Source organism: Coenobita brevimanus, chromosome 3, assembly GCF_032717465.1.
Source record: "Coenobita brevimanus isolate Jiangsu-jjx chromosome 3, ASM3271746v2, whole genome shotgun sequence".
In the NCBI taxonomy this organism is placed as follows: Eukaryota; Metazoa; Arthropoda; class Malacostraca; order Decapoda; family Coenobitidae; genus Coenobita; species Coenobita brevimanus.
The window spans coordinates 3,136,651-3,158,075 of NC_136956.1; the positions used below are offsets into that span (position 1 = coordinate 3,136,651).

The following is a 21,425-nucleotide window of genomic DNA, read 5'->3' on the forward strand; positions in this document are numbered from 1 at the left end:
CATATAGATAAGGTATTACAGAATGTAACTTTTCCTTTTCAGTCTTTCGTATGAAATTTCCATGTTAGTTTTTCCATGCTGCATGGTGGTTTTTCTCACTTTTTCCTGCCAGATTTAACTGGAGGGTTTGGAGGCGGGGGAAGCCTTCTTGTTTTAATATCCTCATCCTTCAGCATATAGAATTAGATCTCGTAATCATAGTCTACTCGGTAACAAACAGCCTCGAAAGGACTATAACATCTGTTGCTGTTTGCTTTCCTTTGTACTTCTTTGCACACTCTTGTACGCTGTGTGAATTTGTGTTTTGGTGTGTTAGTGCATTGGTGGGTTGGTGCATTGGTGTGTTAGTGCATTGGTGGATTAGTGCATTGGTGGGTTGGTGCATTGGTGGGTTGGTGCATTGGTGGGTTGGTGCATTGGTGGATTAGTGCATTGGTGGGTTGGTGCATTGGTGGGTTGGTGCATTGGTGGGTTGGTGCATTGGTGGGTTGGTGCATTGGTGGGTTGGTGCATTGGTGGGTTGGTGCATTGGTGGGTTGGTGCATTGGTGGGTTGGTGCATTGGTGGGTTAATGCATTGGTGGGTTAATGCATTGGTGGGTTAATGCACTGGTGAGTCAGTACATTGGTGAGTTACAGTTGTGATGCTGTATTTTCTTTATTTTCTGTTTTGCTGTACCTATGTTGCGTTTTTGCTCCTACATGTAAATATTAATTTGTAATCAAAATTAATCCAAAGCAACTGTACCATCACTGGAGAAATTTTGTCAATGTCATACTGATGCACATACAGTCTGTTGTAGTATTATCATATCTATCCTACCCTCCCTGACCCACTTGATGCAGTGATAAATATGGTGAATATATAAGTAAGATTTACAAGTACTAATTTCTTCAGTACTGTAATATCTTTTTGTAACTTGTTAGTATCACCATAGTTTGCAAAAGTAACTTACAAGAAGGGTTTGTGCAGTGGCGTACCTGAGGGGGGGGGGGCTGTTTGAAACTTTCCCCCAGGCCCCCAATTGAGGGGGACCCCCAAAAGGCTTAAAAATTTATAAGCTTTTTTATTAATATATAAAAGTATATATATTCTTATCATCCCGACAACCCCGGCTGAGATATTAGATAAGGTTTGAGACTGAGATATCTGGCAACTAGAATAAAAACTGTACACACCTTCCTAATTAAAACACTGTTGTTGTAACCCGATCTGCTTATAATCTTAACTCAGTTGTGCATAGAGCTGAATGCTGGTTCTTAATCTAGTGGGTCAGCTTTGGGCTTTTTTATCAATTAAGTGGTGGAGCATGTTTGTTCAGTGCAAATTTTTTTCGTCAAATCTCACTAGATGCTGGAGGGGGGCCTCGCAAAGACTCTAGCCCCCCGGTCCCCCAAATCTCTAGGTACGTCCCAGAGTTTGTTGTGTACTGAGCAGCATGAATCGCAATAAAATAGATGCTACGTTGTTTTGTAGACCACGACCTTGTGTTGCGACCGAGACCCATTTCTGAAAAGTGGCCAGTTTGACCCCACAACCTCCCACTTACCCCAACACCAACTGCTACCTGTAAAAAGGGACTTGGTGCCTTGGTCAAAGGAACAAAGTAAAACAGCTAGTTTTTATACACGGGTGCAAAGACAAACTACGCACGAGTCAAACCATGGGAAATAAAATATGATGCCAAAGACCTTATAAGTGACGCAACAAGCTTCGAAGCACCTCTTCCTAAGCGATTTATTTTGCACATAGCACTTTAGCTCTGTATTGTATGCTGTTTATAACGTTGTGATATTGGCATAGTTTTCGTCTGTAACATGAAAGATGATACCGAGGGGTGACGTGCAAAAATAATTCGCTTAGGAAGAGGTGCTACCAGGCCTCCAAGGCCACTTATAACACAGCCTCAATATTCTTAACTACTTCAGCACAGTATATGCTCAGGGTCTAAGCAGAAGAAATTAGAGTACTGTGTTCATCATCATCATCATCATCACCATCATCATCAATCAGAAATCAGAGTATTGTACTGTTCATCATCATCATCATCATCACCTTCATAATCATTTTCATCATCAATCAAAGTATTGTAATGTTCATCATCATTATCATCATCATCATCACGATCATAACAAGAGAGGGAAAATAAGCACATGAGGTTGCTCATTGAATGGAACCAACAGAGGTACATGATTTTTAGTACAACAGAAGTACGTCAGGAAAACCCATTACTGTGTCTGTCGGTGTGCGGCCCAGCAGGTGTGTGTGGTGACTCAGCTCGGTGGAGAGACAGTGTGGAGGTGGAGTAGAGTGGAGGACTGCTAGGGTGGAAGTGACTAGGGCTCGATAGTGAGTTAATTGATGGCTCGGTTTATTGGGGAGTTGGTTTCATTTTACCCTACCCTTTCTTGCTTATACTTGAAAATCTGCTTTACTCTCATTACGAAATTAGTGTACAGGCTTTCTATGCATTTTCGTAGATATTTAGCTAATTTTTCTACTGAGGGGTAATTTCGTGACAGCGTTTAATAAAGGAAAATAAGCAGTTTTTAAGGTAAACTCAAGTAAGCTGAGACATGTGCAGGATTCTTGTGTTGCTCGTGACTGGTTTTCTACAGAGACACCCCAAGTTTATCAACCATGTCAGACCATTTTGCAATGGAAATACCATAGATGAAAAGCCATGCACATTGATGAATACTACTTACTGCAAGCAAAAAATTTATCGGTATCTTCTGAGAGTTGGATTGTGAACTAACCCCCACCCTCTCTTTAATACAACTTTCTATTAAATTTCCAAGCTGAATAAAATAGTCTGACAACAGCAGGAAGACACTATAAATATCCTCACCAGGATGTAAGGGGTTATTTACTAATTTCTTTCTTCTTCTTCTTCATTGTTTTACTGTGGTTGGTACAGCCATGAGCAAAAACTTCGTCGATAATTCCCTGCCAACACCGTGTCCTGTCTTCCATATTTCTCACTAGCAGGGGTACCCGGCGTTGCCCGGATAAAACCCTATGAACATGCATACCGGCATACCCTGGATGGCCACTCCTCTGTGGGAGAAGACCCCCGGTGTCCCATTGTACCTACTGAACCAATGTACCTCCCTGGGCCCTTTACCCCAGGGATATATTCCCCATGGACCTATTCCTACCATGACCTATTTACCCAATACCAGCCCACTCACCAACCCCACCCACCCACCCCACCAATCTGTCCACGCTTCTATTTTTGTTTTCATGCTAGGAAGAAGGAACCAAAGGCCACTAGCCCGCTAAAACTCTTCCTTCCAAGACAAAAACATAGTACTAGAGACAGCCAAATTCAATATCCGATGATTTCGAGATGCCTGGACACACTATGTTTGAAGGATTGGTGATCATAGCTATCAGGAAATAAAGACAGAGGGAGACAGTTCCAGAGTTGAAGTGTTCCATAAATGAAGGACTAGGAGTAACGGTTAACTCTTGCATTAGAGAGTTGGACAGAAAAGGGTGCTACGCGCCCGCCATAGAGGTGGAGGGATGCAAGCAGACAGTTCAAAGGAGCAGTGACCATTGAAGCAGCGATAGAAAATAGATAAAGATGCAACAGTGCAGTGAAGAGACAGAGGTTGACAAGAGCCAGTAAGAGGAGAGTTAATGAGACGAAAAGTCTTGGACTCCACCCTACTGAGAAAAGCTGTATGTGGGGAACCTCCCCACACTTGAAAGTTGTACTCTAAACGGGGGCTGATAAAACCCGTGTATAGAGTCAACAATTGTGCAGGGGTAAAGAAGGAACAGAGTCGGCTTAGCACACCTAATCTCTTGGATGCAGATTTTACAAGAGTTGTAATATGATCTTTCCAAGATAAGTCCCGAGTGAATGAAACCACAAGCATGTTCAAGGATGATGCAGGATTAAGCTGAATATTATTAAACATTAGTGGGTACACCTGTGATAGATTTTGTCGGGTTGATAGGTGTAAGAACTGAGTCTTTGATGCATTAAAAACAAGATTGTTTTTACCCCAGTCAGAGATACGAGCCAAGTCAAACATTAGGCGTGCCATAGCCTCATCCCTTGGTTTGTTGAAGTAACTGCTGAGAATGACGTTGCGGGAACCGAATGGAGAGGTGAAGGGTGGAGTCACCAGCGTACAAGTGGATAGGGTTAGATGTACAGCTTAGAAGGTCACTGATGAATAAAAGGAAGAGAGTTGGTGATAGGACAGAGCCCTGAGGAACACCACTATTGATAGATCTAGGACAAGAACGATGGCCTTCTACAACGGCGGCTATAGAACGACCAGAAAGGAAGCTATACAGTAGCTGAAGGCAGAGACAGAAGGATAGAAACCGTACGAGGGCAGTTTGGAAACTAAAGATTTATGCCAGACTCGATCAAAAGCCTTTGAGATGTCAAGTGCAATGGCAAAGCTTTCACCAAAGTCCCGAAAGGAGGATGACCAGGAGTCTGAAAGGTAGGTGAGATCGTCAGTGGAGCATCCCTGACGGAACCCATACTGAAGGTCAGAGAGAAGGTTGTGATAGGAAAGATACTTTAAAATTTTTGTTTTAAGAACTGACTCGAAAACTTTTGAGATACAGGATGTTGAAGCAATTGGACGATAGTTGGAGGGTTAGGAATGGTCACCCTTCTTTGGGACTGGCTGAATGAGAGCAAACTTCCAGCAAGAAGGAAAGGTACAAGTTGATAGACAAAGGCGAAAGAGTTTGCCTAGGCAGGGTGTAAGCACAGAAGCACAGTTCTTGAGGACAACAGGAGGGACTCCATCAGGCCCATATGCCTTATTAGTATTGAGGCCTGTGATGGCAGAAAATCCATCAGCTGAAGAAATTTTCATGTCAGCCATGAGGAAGTCGGAGGGGGGAAGTGATGGAGGAACAGCACCAGAATCGTCTAAGGTGGAATAGGAGGAGAAAGTCTGTGCGAAGAGATCTGCTTTATCAGTAGAAGAAATAGCTACAGAACCATCAGAGTAGAAAAGAGGAGGGAAGGATGATGAGGTAAAGTTGTTAGAAATGTTTTTGGCAAGGTGCCAGAAGGAGCGGGAAGAATTCGACTTGGAGAGTTGAGAGCATTTAGTACAGATGAAATTATTTTTAGCAGAGCGAAGAACAGACTTAGCACGATTCCGGGCAGAAACATAAAAAAAATGTGATTCAGGGGTGGGTTGGCTCTGGTACCTTTTATAGGCCCTCTCCTTGTTGTGGACAGCATTAGAACAGGCGTGATTAAATCAAGGCTTTTTTGCATTAGTCAAAGGATCCGTTGTAGCTAATAATATGTTAGTAGAAGTAAACAAGAAGGGAGTATCTCACACACCTGCAGCGAGACTATTCCAGCCAATTTTTAGAAGTTTCTCTCTGCGAAACTCCTAGTATATGAGAAAATGTTTAATTAAACTGCTTCTTTATGGCCAAAATTGAAAATTGCTAAATAATCATCTGATGCAACAGCTGACATGGCAAAGGAACTCAGGTTTTCATGTTGAGCAACTTTGTCATTCATAAGAAAGTTGCTAAAATGTCCCCTTGTAACCGAAATTGAAAATCGCTTATTAGTCAGCTGATGCATCAAAATTTCAAGCTGGGCAACATTGTATTTTATAAGAAAACTGTTGAGAGCTCTTCACGAGCAGATAATCGAACTTTCCTTGAAAGAGAGAGAGAGAGAGAGAGAGAGAGAGAAACAAAGAGAGAGAGAGAGAATCCTCCAGGTTAAAACACTACGGTCATTGGCTACCATGTTTCGATGTTAATTATTTCTAGGAAGTTCTAAACCTTGGCCATCAGGGGCGCCACTTTAGCAACCGTAATTAACATATCTAACTAAGGCTCATAACTTTCCATGCAACTACAACATTGTATTCAACTTGCAGGAGTGGTTCAGTTCCGTCAGGAGAAAGCAGACAGGAAGAAAAAAAAGATATGTCAGGGCAACGAATCTGTAACAGCCAGACCCGTTCGTGAGAGCCACACAGGATGGTTCATATGTATCGCTTCTCTACACTCCACTGGGAAAATCCTTGGGCGTTGCAGGGACGGCTCAGTCAGCGTTATTAGTGTTTTCCCTGTGTAATTTAGTCATCATCTTCACTGCCACACCCACACCGGCAGACTGGGCCGTTCCTGCAACACATAGGCTATATCAGTGTCTACCGTACATAATTATTGTATTTGTTTACTATTCCCACTGCCACACTCATACTCACACCAGCAAACTGAGCCGTCCTCGCAACACAACATATCAGTGTCTACCCTGCATCATTTGTACACTTACTACTCCTACTACCACACCCACACCAGCAGACTGAGCCACCTCGCAACATAGAGTATGACACCGTTCCCTGCTGTCTATACTCCCTTGCTCTGGACTAACGTTCCTTTGATCTCCTCATATCTCAGTGACAGGAAAATAAGAGTAAAAGTAGATGATGTTTATTCCAATTTTCACTCAATTAACGCCGGCGTGCCGCAGGGATCAGTTCTGGCCCCAACCCTGTTCCTGGTTCATATTAATGATCTCTTATGTCACCCACAATGCCATCCACTCACATGCAGATGACTCAACACTACACAGTTCATTCACACTCAGACACCCATTTACAAAGTCTAATATCTCTACCTCTCAACTCAGTACAGCCATCTCCATAAATTAAGACTTATCTACGATCAGTGAATGGGGACAACAACCTTGTCTCATTTAATGCGAGTAAAACTACATGTATACAATTTACTAATAGACAGATATTGCCAGATTCGTATATTACCTTCAGTACTACTAATATTCCCATCTCCAAAAGTATTGAAATTCTTGGCGTCTCACTTAACAATGCCCTCAGCTGGACCTCTCATGTTAGATCACTTGCTAAAACCGCCTCAAAGAAACTTGGATTATTGTACAGAGTCCATAACTTCTTCACTGACGAGCAGTTAGCTATAATTTATAAGTCATGTGCAGTCTCAGCTTGAATATTGCTCACCCTTGTGGAATGTACAGTACGTGGAGAGGTTGCATTAAAACAATTAGACAAAATTCAGAACAAGGCTGTTAGAATTGTTAACAACCCTGCCAGTACAAATAAGCTTCCTTCCCTACAAGTTAGAAGGAATATTGCCTCCCTTGCATTATTTTACAGATATTTTTATGGCAAATCCTCAGACGAAGTTGCGTCTATGGTGCCACCTCTCCATGCCTTCCCTCGTGCTACACGGGCACCTGGTAGCGCTCATGACTGGACTGTCACTCAGCCATATTGCAGAACTTCTGCCTATCAGAATTCTTTCATCCCCCGTACTGCATCTCTTTGGATCTCGCTTCCCCAGAGTTGTTTCCCTCCAAACTTCAACCTACAGCTGTTCAAGTCTAACTGTTACAGATATTTTATGAACAGAGGACACCAGTAATGTGGTGTATGGATTATTTTTTTTATTCATTTGTTTTTCCTTCCTCTGTTCTGTTATTATAAAAAACACACACACACACACACACACACACACACACACACACACACACACACACACACACACACACACACACACACACACACACACACACAACATATCAATGTTTACCCTGCATCAAATATTCACTACTCCTACTGCTACACCCACACCAGAAGGTTGAGCCGTTCCCGAAACATATAGGGTATCAATGTTTACCTTTCATCATTTATTCACTTGCTACTCCTACTGCCACACCTTCACCCTCACCAGCAGACTGAGCCATTCCAGCAACAAAATATCTCCAGCTAAGTTTCTAGTCCAACACTATGTATGGACCACCCTGTAGTGTAGATATGTATCTATGTATATATGTATTTTTGTCTGTATGTGTGAATATATGCATGTATGTAAAATAGTTTCAGTTTAAAAGTCACTTAAATGTGGCTGAGTCCCCCGCCTAAGAGTTTTGCGCAAGGGCAACTACAGAGTTTTTGGCCTCACACTCCTCCTGGGCCCGTATACCCATCAGTTGAGGAAGCTTCCTAACACGTCTTTTTAAGTGATTTATTTTGCTTATTACACCCTGTCGTGCACTGCTGTGGCACGATCATTCTATCATCAGCATAATCTGCAGAAATAAAGCACAAAACGTTATTAGCCGGCAGTATTAAGTAAAAAAAAAAAAAACGGCGAGGAAGAGGTGTTAGGGAGCTTCTTTAATAGACGAGAATAGAGGCTCTGGTTCAGTCACTTTGCCTTCACCTGAGGGAATGAATGAATGAACAGTGAGAAAAAAATTAGCACCAAGCCTAAAGGGGCTATGTGGCACTAAGGCGGCAAAGCACGAAGGACAATTATATTAGATGCAGAACACGTGGAGCAGAAAGAAAAGCAATAATATCTGAAATAGAAAAAGCAGAAGAATCACCAAGGAAATCAGCGAGCAACGAGGGCCGGGGTGGTAAGGAGTGGAAGGGGAAAGCAGAGCGACGGTCGCGAAAGGTACACGAGCAGTAGAGAAAAATTTGCCGGATAGTCAAAGGGCAGTTACAGTGTGAACAAGGTGGCAGGGGGTCACCACTCATTAAGTGACCGTGAGTGAGGCGGGTGTGACCCATGCGAAGACGAGCAAGGACAGTCATCCATCGACGATTAGGATGAGTGGAAATAGACCAAGGAAGAACAGAAGGTTTAACGGGATGTAGCTTCTTGGGGATCTGGGAATCCCAGGATGTTTCCCATAGGTCACGGAAGAGGCGAGTAAGAATAGAAAAACAATTACGAGCAGAAATGGGTCGAGGAGAAGACGTGAGAGACAGGCAGCAGAACGAGCCAGTGAGTCTACACGTTCATTACCGGCAACGCCAACATGACCAGGGACCCAGCAAAATTGAATCGACCCACCTGAGGGAACTGGGCTCATCTAACAACTTCCATGTTATGTCGTGGTTGCATGAAATCTGATCGAGTCTTAGTCATGGGTGTATCGTCAGAGACGATATGCAGAATTAGTGCAGTGTATCCTGTTCGGGAGGTTTTCTGTTTCTCTAGTAACATATTTTAATGTTATTTCATTTAGATAATATTATGTAAACATTGTGTTACCTATATCTGATTTAGTTTTGTATGTAATTTGTTTTTGTGTAATGTGATTGTTTTAGTATTAAGAAGTACGATCTGGGGAGGTAACCTTAATGACTAGGGAAACACAGTAGGCTAGTTTTAGTCAGGCAGTCGTGGTTGTGACATGGAAGCCCGCTGCTCTGGACTGGTGATTTCTGAGTAGAAACCAGCGCTTGTGCATATGGAATCGGGACTTGTACTGTAGGATGAACAAATTTGGTGCTATGAATGATCCAGTTTTTTGATGGGTCTCCAGTGGCGGGAGGTACCGTGTAAGTTAATGACCTGTTTATGTTTACTGTATAGTGTGCTGTATAACTGTACATTTTTCTTCTCAGTAGTTACCTTACGTGTGACAGTCATGCAGAATGTATAAATCTTTATATGTATTCTAACGAATGAAACTTTGTTATGTTGCAGTGAGGCATATTGTTGGTATATTGATCCAGGATATGATATTTGAGAGATGATCTGAGATAGGCTTTATTAACTGGTTTTGGGTAACTTAGTTCAGGGTATTGGGAAGCTAGTTCGGGGTAGGATGTTGTGAACATTTCAGTATTGTTGTGAGTTTTGCAGGTTGACACGTCATCAATAAAGTTACAACAGCCTGCCCTAGATTTCACTGGAGTCCCCCTACAATGGGGCAGGTATCAGTCTCCTTGATTGCCAATCACCCCTCCATTCTGACTACACTTACCATCGACAAAGGATCTTTGCCATGAAATTCGAGGAGTCTTAATTATGAGGGTGTATGTAGGTGAGGTGGAGGGAGGGAGAGGGAGAGGTAGACCGAGGATGAGGTGGAGGGATGGAGTTGATAGGTATATGAGGGAGGGGGGGGTGAGTTGGGGGGAGGTTAGTCAAATGGTGGGTGACAGAGCGACTTGGAGGCGTTTTGTCGCGGCCACCCTTTGCGGGATTAGGGCGTCGGGCTATAGATAGAGAGATTAATTATGAGGTAGGTATGAGTCTTCTTGATTACTAGCCAAATTACCCCTCCATTCTGATTACACTTAACCATCAACAAAGCTTAATTAGCTTAAGGATCTTTGCCAGGTTAGAGTAAACGTGGTATACTGCCTCCTACTAATTCAATCATTCCCTTGGAGCAAAAAAGGACACCAATCAAACAGTCAGCACAAATATATAGTTCTTTACTTTTTAATCACGTACATTAACAACCTAACTCTCAGCCTGTAACTATTTCAGATCTAACAAATGTGCAACTGCCTTAGCAGAACCTAAATACTTTTTTAATTATCACAGTATACATAAAAACAATGAGTGAACTAAAATAATTGGTCAAATCTAAATGAACAAATATCTTCTAAAATTTCATCATCACAAAGCCCACTTAATATAATCATTACTATAGTTCCCTGTCCTTAACTTGGCCCAGATTATCGTCCTTTTGTAAAAGACAGTGCTACGTCTCCAAATCTTTTACAGAGCACATTCTAGTGTTGCACTGTTTTTACATCCCAGCATTCAAGATTGAGAGATGGGAAACTTTAGACCAAGTTAGGGCAAAAAGAGTAAAACAGAGTATATTAAAATATAAAGAAACAGGGTGTATATTCAGGTAATAAAACTATTGCTAAAACACAAGGGTAATATTAGTTTATCATCCTGTGAAGTGAGCATTTCATTGTGTCTTATTTATGCAGACACACTCAAATAATTCTTCTCATCGTCCTCTGAAGTCAGCAGTTTAGCCTACTATACTTTATTAATTCAGACACAACCAAATGCATCATTCTCATCCTCCTCTGAAGTGAACAATTCATTGTTTTATTCAAACACAACCAAGTATACTGTATTATTATCATCCTTCTCTCAAGAGAGCAGTTTACTTTATCTTATTCATTCAGACACAACCAAATATCTGACTGTCATTCTCACTTGCCAAGCCTATCAATTCAGCATGTCTTATCCTCTAGCACCATTGTCATAAACCTGAGCTACTTGTCCATTACTTGAGTCCATTCCAAACTGGCCACTTGTGAGTGACAAGCCACAAGTAAGTTGAAAATACCGACACTGATGATTTTCCTAGCACCAGCATAATGTTTAATCTGCCCCGTCCCAACCGATTTTTTTTCCCCAATCCCGACAGATTTTGGAAAAAAAAAAAAAATTTACTCAAACCTCCGCTTTTGTTTTGTTTTGTTTTTTGAAAGATATCCCAGTCATGTCGACGGGGCCGGGCCGTGTATTGGCCCAGTCCCTGCTTTTGGTGAGAAACATTGAAAATTCATAGAGAAATCACTCCCCTGAGGTTTAAAATACCGGATACAGGTAAGGGTACCCCTTACCTTACTGTTTTCTATGAAGCAGGCTCCAGAGAAAATGTTCTATGGGAGGGGTAACTATTCCACACCACTCATAAACGGTATTTATTTATTTGGTACGAATTTATGTGTAGTACAAGTGTATATTGCTTTTCACACAGTAATATAAGCGATGTAAGCATTGTTTCACTCACCAGACACATCAACATATGGCTCATTCTTTTACGACATTACTGTCCCATCAGTTCTGCTTGTTTCTTGCTCTGGCTTGTTTCTTCCTTTGTCCTCCATCTCAGGAATCACTTTCGCCTTGAATTTCGTCATTGGAGAGACCGTGGTGCGACATCTTTGCTGGCCAGATCACTGCTAACAGGTGAGTTGCCGAGAAAATGGCGTGCAGGGGGGAAAGGGGGTCAGGTGGGGCCAGGCAGTATCCCCTCCTGACGGCAGATAGAGGAAGGTCTCCCACATATGCCTACCAAAAATCACCTGTGAAACTTGAAAAACGTGCAAATGATGGACCTCGCAATTGCAAAAAATATGGATATGTCGTCGGGTGTCACAGTGACAAAACGTGGTGACGTATCCATACGTCAACGGGACGGCGAAAAGTATCGTGTGAAAATAGCATTGACATGATTATTAAGTACTTGCCGAACAACGTTCAGCTTCGATTTAGCTGTGAACAAAGAAATAATAAGCAATTTCTCAAACACTGTGAAAAAATGGATGGACATTGATATTGTACTTTCTATATATTTGGCAAAATCGAAGTAAAACATTCTCCAGCAAGTACCTGATAATAACATCACGGCTATTTTCACACATTTATCAATTTTAAACATGATTTATGATGATACTACGAAAATTATCAATGTTAATATTTTCAGCTTCTTGCAGCCCAGAACTTGCAAGTGGCCAGTTAAAAATTCGGAATGGGTAACAGGATACTTTCAGAGGATAGACGAAATTTTATGGGCACTATGTGAAACTGGATGGATTAAAACCGTTTTGTAAAAAGTGGAGATTCAGTGAGAGGATAAAGCAGCTCATGCCATAATCATATAATAGGCTTAGGTGTTGAATCTATAATTTTAATTATACTGTGGCAGGAGAAATGGAAAGGCATGGTAAGTGTTTCATAATTATGTAAAGTCAAATACAAAAGTAAGTTCGCCTCTCCTTCCCCTCTCTCATGGCTGGATTCATAAATGCCTGAGTCTGACACAAGAGACAAAGGTTCATGACATTATCCATCTGTGGGTGAAATTAGGCTCATTTGTCCACTACATCTCATTCAGGCATCAGTGACTACAATGATGAAGAGGATGGAAAGGTGAACAGACTTGTTTTTGATGGTACAATTGCAAAGAGTCATATCGATCCACTTGCTAACTGATCAATCCACTTTATAACTGGCCAATTATAACACTGATACAACATTCAGACAAGATAAAATAACAGCTAGCGCCATGCAGAAAAGACCATGTGGCACTCAGACAGTGTTAAAGGAAACTAATTAAAACTCTTGTCAAGCAAGTAATATGGAGTAAATGAAATAAAAGATGCGAGTAACTTAAAGAGTCAGTAAAAATTATAAAAGATATGAAACTATCAAAGGGAATGGGGTAAAAGCAAAAGTCATATAGGAGAAAAATGATGGATACAACTGCACAATATTCTGAGAAGGCTGTTGAGTCCTGAAGATCACATCCATCCATCCAACATCCAGTCCCTCTTTGTTCCATCAGAATGTAAGCATCTAGGGCTAAATTAATAAATTATTCATTCCCATCATTTAAAGTGAAGGTAACCAGCCTCACTCCTCCCTGAAAGGCATTATGTGAGCAATTTACCTCAGCCCCCCCTCAGATGGAAACCCTTACAGGCTCCATCTGGTTGAAAGGCCTTAACCCATTCGACCACCAGGAATCAACTGGTTATATGGTTACGATCCAGTGAAGTAAATGGGTTCCTCGGTTACAAGAAACATTTGGCTTGTCACTTGGTGCAGACGCACCTGAATACACCACTACATCGAATGAGTGGATGATGGGCACCCCCACTTACAACACTGGATTTTAAAAGTTATTTCTCTCGTTATTTATAATGATAGAATGAATGAATTTTATGTCCTCAAATGTCCATACAAAACACCCTCCACTGGCAGTGAAATCAGATCACAGTGGTCATAGGGTACGAAACTCTAAACAGTATCTTTGTAGTCATGATATAAATACAGTTTGGCACAATCCCAACCTGGGCCCGGTTGCACAGACACACTTCCAAGTAACTGCGTGTCGTAATTATGATTTCTTTATTGCAGGAAGGACGAGAAGAATGTAGAAACTCTTGGTGAATCTGGCCTCAGTACTGTGATCAAAGTGAGATACAAGGAAAAATGTTGTGAAATACTGTCTAGCGGTGATGACTTTATAATGTCTGCATGACATTATCCTTTACGAAGACTGGGTTCTTATGCAACAATGGTTGTATATGTCTGTTATATATTATCCTCCACAAAGGTGGGGTTGTCGTACAATGGAGGCTGGTGTCAGTTATATATTCTCCTCCACGAAGGCAGGATTGTCATGTGATGATGGTTGTTGGCTCCTGCGCTGGGGCCGAGTAGGTTTCTCATCCTCAATAACCTCTTGTTGCTCCTCATCGTGCTCACTGGTGCTGTGGTATCGCTTCAGCAGCATCACAAAGACGATGGTGTTCAGTGCCATGAGGCCAGCATACAGGAAGGCTTCGTTGGAGGCACGGTGGTCAAAGGCACCAGTCAGTGATGCCAGTGAAGTTAACCCAGCGAATAGCCACAAACCAATCGTAATTGTGAACAGATTAGCTGCCTGCAGAGTGGACTTCATGGCCATGGGAGCCTCAGAATATGCGAAATCCATGCCAGAAACTGAAAACAGGACCTCCCCTATGGTAATGAGGAGGTACTGAGGGAAGAGCCAAAACATATGAACCCCCGCAGGAGCAGTCATGGGGAAAAGATGAGCATCAAGCGTATCTGTGATGACCACATCGTACACACCGTCTTCCCTAATGGGTGCTTCGCCTAATTCCTCACCATCTAAAATAATCTTGTAATCTTTAGGGCTGATACGCTTGAACAGGGAGACAGTGGCGCCTCTCTTACCAGACTCCTCCAGCTCAAAGAATTCCTCTAATGTGTCGTATTTGAGGGTCACATTGACAGCGTTTCCTGCTGGTGCTATCATTCGAACCTGGAGGAGAGAAAGTGAGTGATTTGAATGCACATGTAGCAACGAATCCACACAATGGGCTACTGAAATAGACTATACATACAACACATACCTCAGAAAATTAAAGCAGAACTAATATGGGCTATCAATATCTGATACAACGCACATTATCCTTGAAAAAAATAATAAAGAATGATACTATGTATTTCACTGAAGTCGAAAAGCCTACCAAAAGGGGTGAGTAAGTGGTTGGGTACCCCTTGACATTGTTGTGATTGTTGCTCAGGCACGTAATCACAGGGGGAAACACTATTCAAAAGTGTGATGAACTCAGCCTAGGCCACCTGCCTAATGCAGTGTCCTCACCTACCCAGGGAGAAACATTGTAATGATGCTGACACAAATAAAAAACAATAAAAACCCCTGTGGACAACTGTCAGGACAACCCTTGAAGGTTCCGAGCTCCCTTCCTTTCCCTTCCCTATACCAGACACCCTCGTCAGAAGCATATTCGTGCCTCAGGAAGCAACCACAATTTCAGCTATACCCAGCTTCAGCCACTGTTGACATCCATTCCCTCTTGTGACCCTTGTGCTTCTATCTGCCTTACCAGTCCTCGGATGTAATAAATTCTCCTAGGCAAAGTTCTGTATAAACTGCTGTATGGCCTGATGTACCTCTTATACCTGTTTTTGTCTTACTACTCCTCGGGATGTGTTAGTAAATCCTCCGAAGGTAAGTTGTGCATAAGACTATTTGTATATCCTCCTGTAACCTTCATTACTGTGTTTGCCTAACCAGTCCTGGGCCCGTGATTACAAATTTTCCTCAGCTTGTGTTGACTATGGAGTTGCTTGTATATACGTTTGCCTTCACACAACAGTTACCGATCACTTCATGGTAATTTATATCAGAGTGAATATTGCTTGTTGCTGCTTTTATTTTATTTATTATTATTATTATTATTTATTATTTATTTATTTTTTGCTGTGGTCCAAGGCTTACGTGAAAGGTGTACCCAGTGGGCTATAGACTTATGTTGTTCTTTTTCTCCAGTTCACCATCTTCCTTTCTGGGGACAGGGAAGAAGCTGCAGGTCATTAGCATAACCAGGCAGTGTAGCAGCTTGTTTATATCGGTGACACCACATGAAGGCGTCCCTCACCAGCAAGGAAAGTGAATGCACTGTGAATATTAAAGGGACAAAATAGGGAAGTAAACAGATCAGTAGCTACAGTTAACTGATGCGGAGACTCATCGCAAAGTTTGGCTGGGTTCCTCTTTAGACATTATTTCCTGTTCCTGTAGCACGCTTATTCCACCTTATATCCTTGCAATTTGTTGACATAGTTCCATCTTGCTCTGTTGCTCTTGGTTTCCTGCATTCCCTGCCCTTGCACCATCCCTCCATACTCACATCCTCCCATTACTGACTTTTGGTCTCTTCACTGTCTACTAGTACGTCATCTTTCCATATTCATATCCTCCTTCCATTACAAAATTTTAGTCTCTGTTATCCCTCTGCATCATCTCTCCATACTCAGAATCCTTCCTCCATTACTAACCCAACCCTCACACCCATGTCACTTCCACCCATCCATTTTGTGGTTACATCCATGTGGGAAAATTCTGCACTAAGGCTAATCTGGACGTCAAACCGGTGGACTGCAGGATGAGGTTGCCCTTTCCCTGCATCCCACTTTCCATCTTTCAGGGGAACAGGGAAGAAGTTAGGGTCGTTTCTATAACTGGGTAGGGGTTCCGCCCTGTTATATGATGCCACCGAGTGAAGGTATATCTCCCTATCAGACAGTGCTAATGATGTACTGCATATCATAGGGGGCTTTGGGGTATCTCCTTTTATTTTTTACTAAATTATTGCATATTACAGCTCAAGTTCCTCTTCTATGCCATTTTATTATCAGTAACACAGAAGAAAATACCGAGATTGTACAAAAATAAATCGCCCAGGAAGAGGTGTTACGAAGCTATCCACAGCTAAGAACATGAGGCATAGGGGAGACAACCACTCACATCTCAAATACTCAGAGCAGTTAATGAAGTGCTCAAGTCTATCTCCACACAACATATCATAAAAATAAAAATCATCATCATCATAATAGCACGGGGAGAGGTCTGAAAATATCCCAGCTGATCAATATATCTCTTAATGTGACGGATAATATGGCTACCAAAGAATCGCTTCCCTGTCATTCTGCCCACCATCAAGCTGCCCTCTCTCCAACACACACACCCCTCAACCATACACATTTCCACCCATCCCACCATCTCGTATAACCTATTTTGCATATGATACCAATACCGATAGGAAAACACGACAAAATGTGATCTGTTGCAGCCTCATGAAACCAGGGCTATAAACGTGAAGGTGGGATCAAAGGACATTATTCAACGGCCATCTACTGTGGTGTTAGATTATTTCATGCGAATGATATACGAACAGCAATCTGACTGACACGCACGCACGCACGCACGCACGCATGCACGCACGCACACACACACACACACACACACACACACACACACACACACACACACACACACACACACACACACACACACACACACACAGTATGGGAAGGATCTCTCTCTCTCTCTCTCTCTCTCTCTCTCTCTCTCTCTCTCTCTCTCTCTCATCCTCAAATCACACTATTACATATTCCTTTTATCCAACCCTTTCTCTCTCTCTCTGTCTCTCTCTCTCTCCTACCTTAGCCTCAGCATCCACGTCCTTGATATACTCCAGCGTGGGTGACATCACATAGGGTCCAGCCGGTGTCACAACCAGGGTGGTTTCATGGGCACCCTCGATACCCACACGCACTCTGCTCATGTCTGGCCCGGGGCAATCCGTCGCCACGCTCACCACAACATCAGAACCCCCGATTTCGAAGTCTGGAATCGCTGTCCGTCCAGTACTCTCGACCTTTAGAAGCAAAAGAAGGCCTCTGTTAAAACTGCCAGACTCCTATGCCTCACTGTCTGATAAATGTAATTACCTATGGATAGTTGGAGCGGAATGCCAGAGCTATTCATTACCACGACGTTCAGACCCAGTGTTTCAAAGTCCGGAACGGCTGTTCGTTCGGGGCTCTCGACCTTCAGAGGGAAAAAGGCATCTGTTACAACCTTCAGGCTCCAGTGACTCACTATCAGCTAAGAATATCTATCACCAAAAAGTCCAAAGTCCCTCTTTCGAAGTCTGGAATCGGTGTTCTTCCGGCGCCGTCAACCTTCAGAGGGGAAAAACAAAAAGGGCATCTGTTACGACTCTCAGGCTCCTATAACTGACTACTTGATAAATGTAATCACCTATCATTATTTGGAAAATATCTATCACCACAATGTTCAAACCTCTATTTTGAATTCTGGAATAGCTGTTCGATCTGGGGTCTCGACCTTCAGAGGTAAAAAATTAATCCATTAACACTCTCAGGCTCCTACAGCTCTCTGCTTGGTAATTACCTATCGATAGCTGAATTATAATACCAGAGCAATTCATTACCACTACATTAAAACCCACCGTCTCGAAGTCTGGAATTGCTGTCTGCATGGTGCTCTCGGTCTTAAGAGGCAAGAAAGGCATCTGTTAAAACCCTCAGTCTCCTATGACTCACTGCCAGTTGAGTGTAATCATCTATCGTTATCTGGGAGAGAAAGTCTATCACCACACCGTTCAAACCCCCAATGTCGAAGTCTGTGGAATTGCTGTCCGTCCAGAGCTCATGGACATTAAAAGAAAAAAAAAATCATAAAACTCTCGGACTTCTTTGACTCACTACCAGTTCCATGTAATCAGTTGTCGTTATCTGGGGCAGAATACTAGAATTGTCCATTACCAAGGTGTTTGAACTCCCCTACTTCGAAGTCTGGAATCATTGTTCGTCGTGGGCTTCAACATTCAGAGGTTTAAAATATGCAAAATATTAACATGTTGAAGCTACTATGAGTCACTATCGGGTAATTATAATCATACATCACTACCTGAATAGAAAATATTTAAGTTATCCATGGCAATTACTGCTAGCCCATAGTTTCGAATTCAAGCATTGCTGTTCGTCCAGGGATTTCAACCTTTTTGTGGAGATCTTTTATTTATGAGATTCCTATGACTCACTTTCAGTTAAAATTCCATGTACTGTCAGCTGGAACAGGATATTAATTACCTAATACCACAGAATTCATTATTCATTGTTTCAGAGTCTGGAATCGCTGTTTGCCCCAGGCTTTCAACCTTTAAGGGGAGATCCAGTAATAATAAGGCTCCTATGACTCACTATCAGAACAGTGTAGTCACCTATCATTAACTGGAACAGAATACTAAATATATTCATTACCACAAAGTTTGAACCCCCTCTTTTGAAGTCTCAGAGAGAGGTGTTCATTCGGGACTCTGGACTTTCAGAGGCAAAAATGCATCTTTTAACACATGAAGGCTCCTGTGACTCATTGTCAGTCAATATGTTCATCAGTCATTATCTGTTGCATATTACTAGCTAATCATGATCACACTATTCGAACTCCATCTCAAAAACTTTAGTCACTGTTCATCTGGGGCCCTTGGTCTTCAGAGAAAATTAGGTATTTGTTAAAACTAAGTTCCTATAACCCACTACAAGTTCAGTATAATACCCAATCAATGTTTGGAACACAATACTAGAGTTGCCTGTTGCAACACTGATTGAGTCCCCTGTTTCGAAGGAGTTTGTCTGGGGCGCTCGACCTTCAGGGGAGAATGCACAGTTGCTAATACTCCCAGGCTCCTGTGGGTCATTTTTAGTTAACACATTCATCTGTCGTTAACTGCAGCTGGGTATTAGAGTTGTCCTATACCACAATGTCCGAATCTACTATCTCGAAGTCTGGAATCGTTGTTTTCCGGGGCTTTTCGACCTTTAGGGGAGAAACCACAACTGTTAACATTCCAAGCTCCTGTGATTCAATCTTAGCCATTCTTAGGCTCCTATGACTCACTCTTAGGTGTTTGTGGCTCATTTAAGTTGAATAAAATCGTCTGGCGTTAGCTGCAATAGAATACCAGAATCCAGACTGAAAGAGCGATTTGGCAATGTGAAGTGTTGAAGAAGTGAAGTTTGGTCCAGTTGGCTGATTCTCTCTCTCTCTCTCTCTCTCTCTCTCTGGGGGCGCGGCAGCACAGTGGTAGCGCGCTGAACTTGTGATCGGGAGGTCGCAAGTTCGAGCCTCGCCCGGGCTACCGTTGCCGGGAGGGGTAGCTCGCTCCTGTAACCCCAGCGGGGCTATATGGCCTTAGTTGCCTAGCTCGGGGAATTCATTTCTCCATTTCTCTCTCTCTCTCTCTCTCTCTCTCTCTCTCCTCCATCCATCTTTCCATTTGTCCATCCATTCATCCACCCATCCATCCATCTATCTGTCCACCTACCTATCTGTCTGTATCTATCCATCCATTTATCCATCTATCTATATATCTAACTACATATCCATACATCTACCTGTCTATCCATTCACCCATCCATCTATCTATCCATCCATTACCAATCTATATCTATCTGTTTATCCCCAGCACCCACCTTAATAAGATTCTCATTAATGTCCGGTAGTCCAACTGTAATCTCGCACGGCAGGGTGTTGTAAACGTGCACCCTAGCCCACGTCGGCGGCACGATGGTTTGTTCAACGTTCATGTTCACCAGGGCGTACAAGATGAACGACACCACAGCGAACACCATACCCAGGATCATGCGTGACGTGGTGCGAGTGAGGACATTGAACCGATCACACAGAGGATATATCACCTGAGGGGAAAAAATATTGAGTTTAGGCTTCATCCATCAATCTACCTACAGCCAGACGCATTCATCCCTTAAGGGGTGGCCACAAACAAATAGCCTCCATGTCACCCTACCCCCTGCCATCTCGCTGCCCTCCCTCCAACTTTCATCTGTGTCTGTAAAATATCTTGTGTGCCATGTTCATTGTCTGTCCTACAATTGTGTTCAGTATTCCTTCTATACACGTTTCTCTTCATTTGTACAGCAAGTTAGGATGCTGAATTGGTTGCACACAGGATTATAACCATCCACCCATCCATCATCCAGTCCTATGTCGCCCCACGAGGCTAGGCAAGTTGGTCCTGATATTTAAGATGAGTGACCAGCCTCACTCATCCCTGAGTGGCACTGAGTGAGCAATAAATCCCAACCATCCCTTGGATGTAAACTTACACAGGCTCAATCCGATTGGAGCACCTTAATATCCGACTAAACCACCAGGCGCCATAATTTGGTTATACGGTTACCACCCAGGATAATATATGGTTTCCTGGTGTACAGCAAACCATTAGGCTTGTCACTCAGTGTAGAGTCACCCATAGGCAGAAGGAAGAGGAAAGAATGAAGGAAATAAAGACAGAAGAGGGAGTGGGAAAATTAAGGTTAAGCTTCAGGTGCCCTTAAGATATCTTGTATGCCAGATTCATTCTCTCTCCTACGCTTAATCTGTGTTGATATTCCCTCTATACCTGTATGTGTTTCTCTTCATTTACACAGCAGGTAAGGACACTGAACCGATCACACAGAGGATAAATACATAACCTTGGAAGAATTAAGTCTAAGCTTCAGGTGTCTTTAAAATATCTTGTATGGCATATTCATTAACTCTGCAATGCTTAAGTCAGGGTCAGTATTCCTTCTATACATGTTTCTCTTATTTCATAAGGCAATTAAGGACGTTCAATCGATCGTACTGAGGACAGATAACCTGCAAGGCAGTGTATTTATTAACTCTTCTGTGCTTCAGTTTTGTGTCAGATTTGCAAAAACGTGTCCTT

The 21,425-nt window shown here is 42.5% G+C and overlaps 1 protein-coding gene across 1 annotated transcript in view; it reads right to left on the reverse strand.

Moving 5' to 3' along the window:
- Positions 1 to 13,274: 13,274 nt before the first annotated feature.
- LOC145394146 (peptide transporter family 1-like) overlaps positions 13,275 to 21,425 on the reverse strand; it is a 29,739-nt gene continuing 21,588 nt past the window's right edge. The window contains exons 6-8 of the mRNA XM_080268127.1: positions 20,167 to 20,391; positions 17,328 to 17,543; positions 13,275 to 14,617 (exon numbers count right to left, since the gene is read on the reverse strand). Of these exons, the coding sequence (XP_080124253.1) occupies positions 13,937 to 14,617; positions 17,328 to 17,543; positions 20,167 to 20,391 (1,122 nt within the window). The 3' untranslated portion in view covers positions 13,275 to 13,936. The remainder of the gene's footprint in view (positions 14,618 to 17,327; positions 17,544 to 20,166; positions 20,392 to 21,425) is intronic.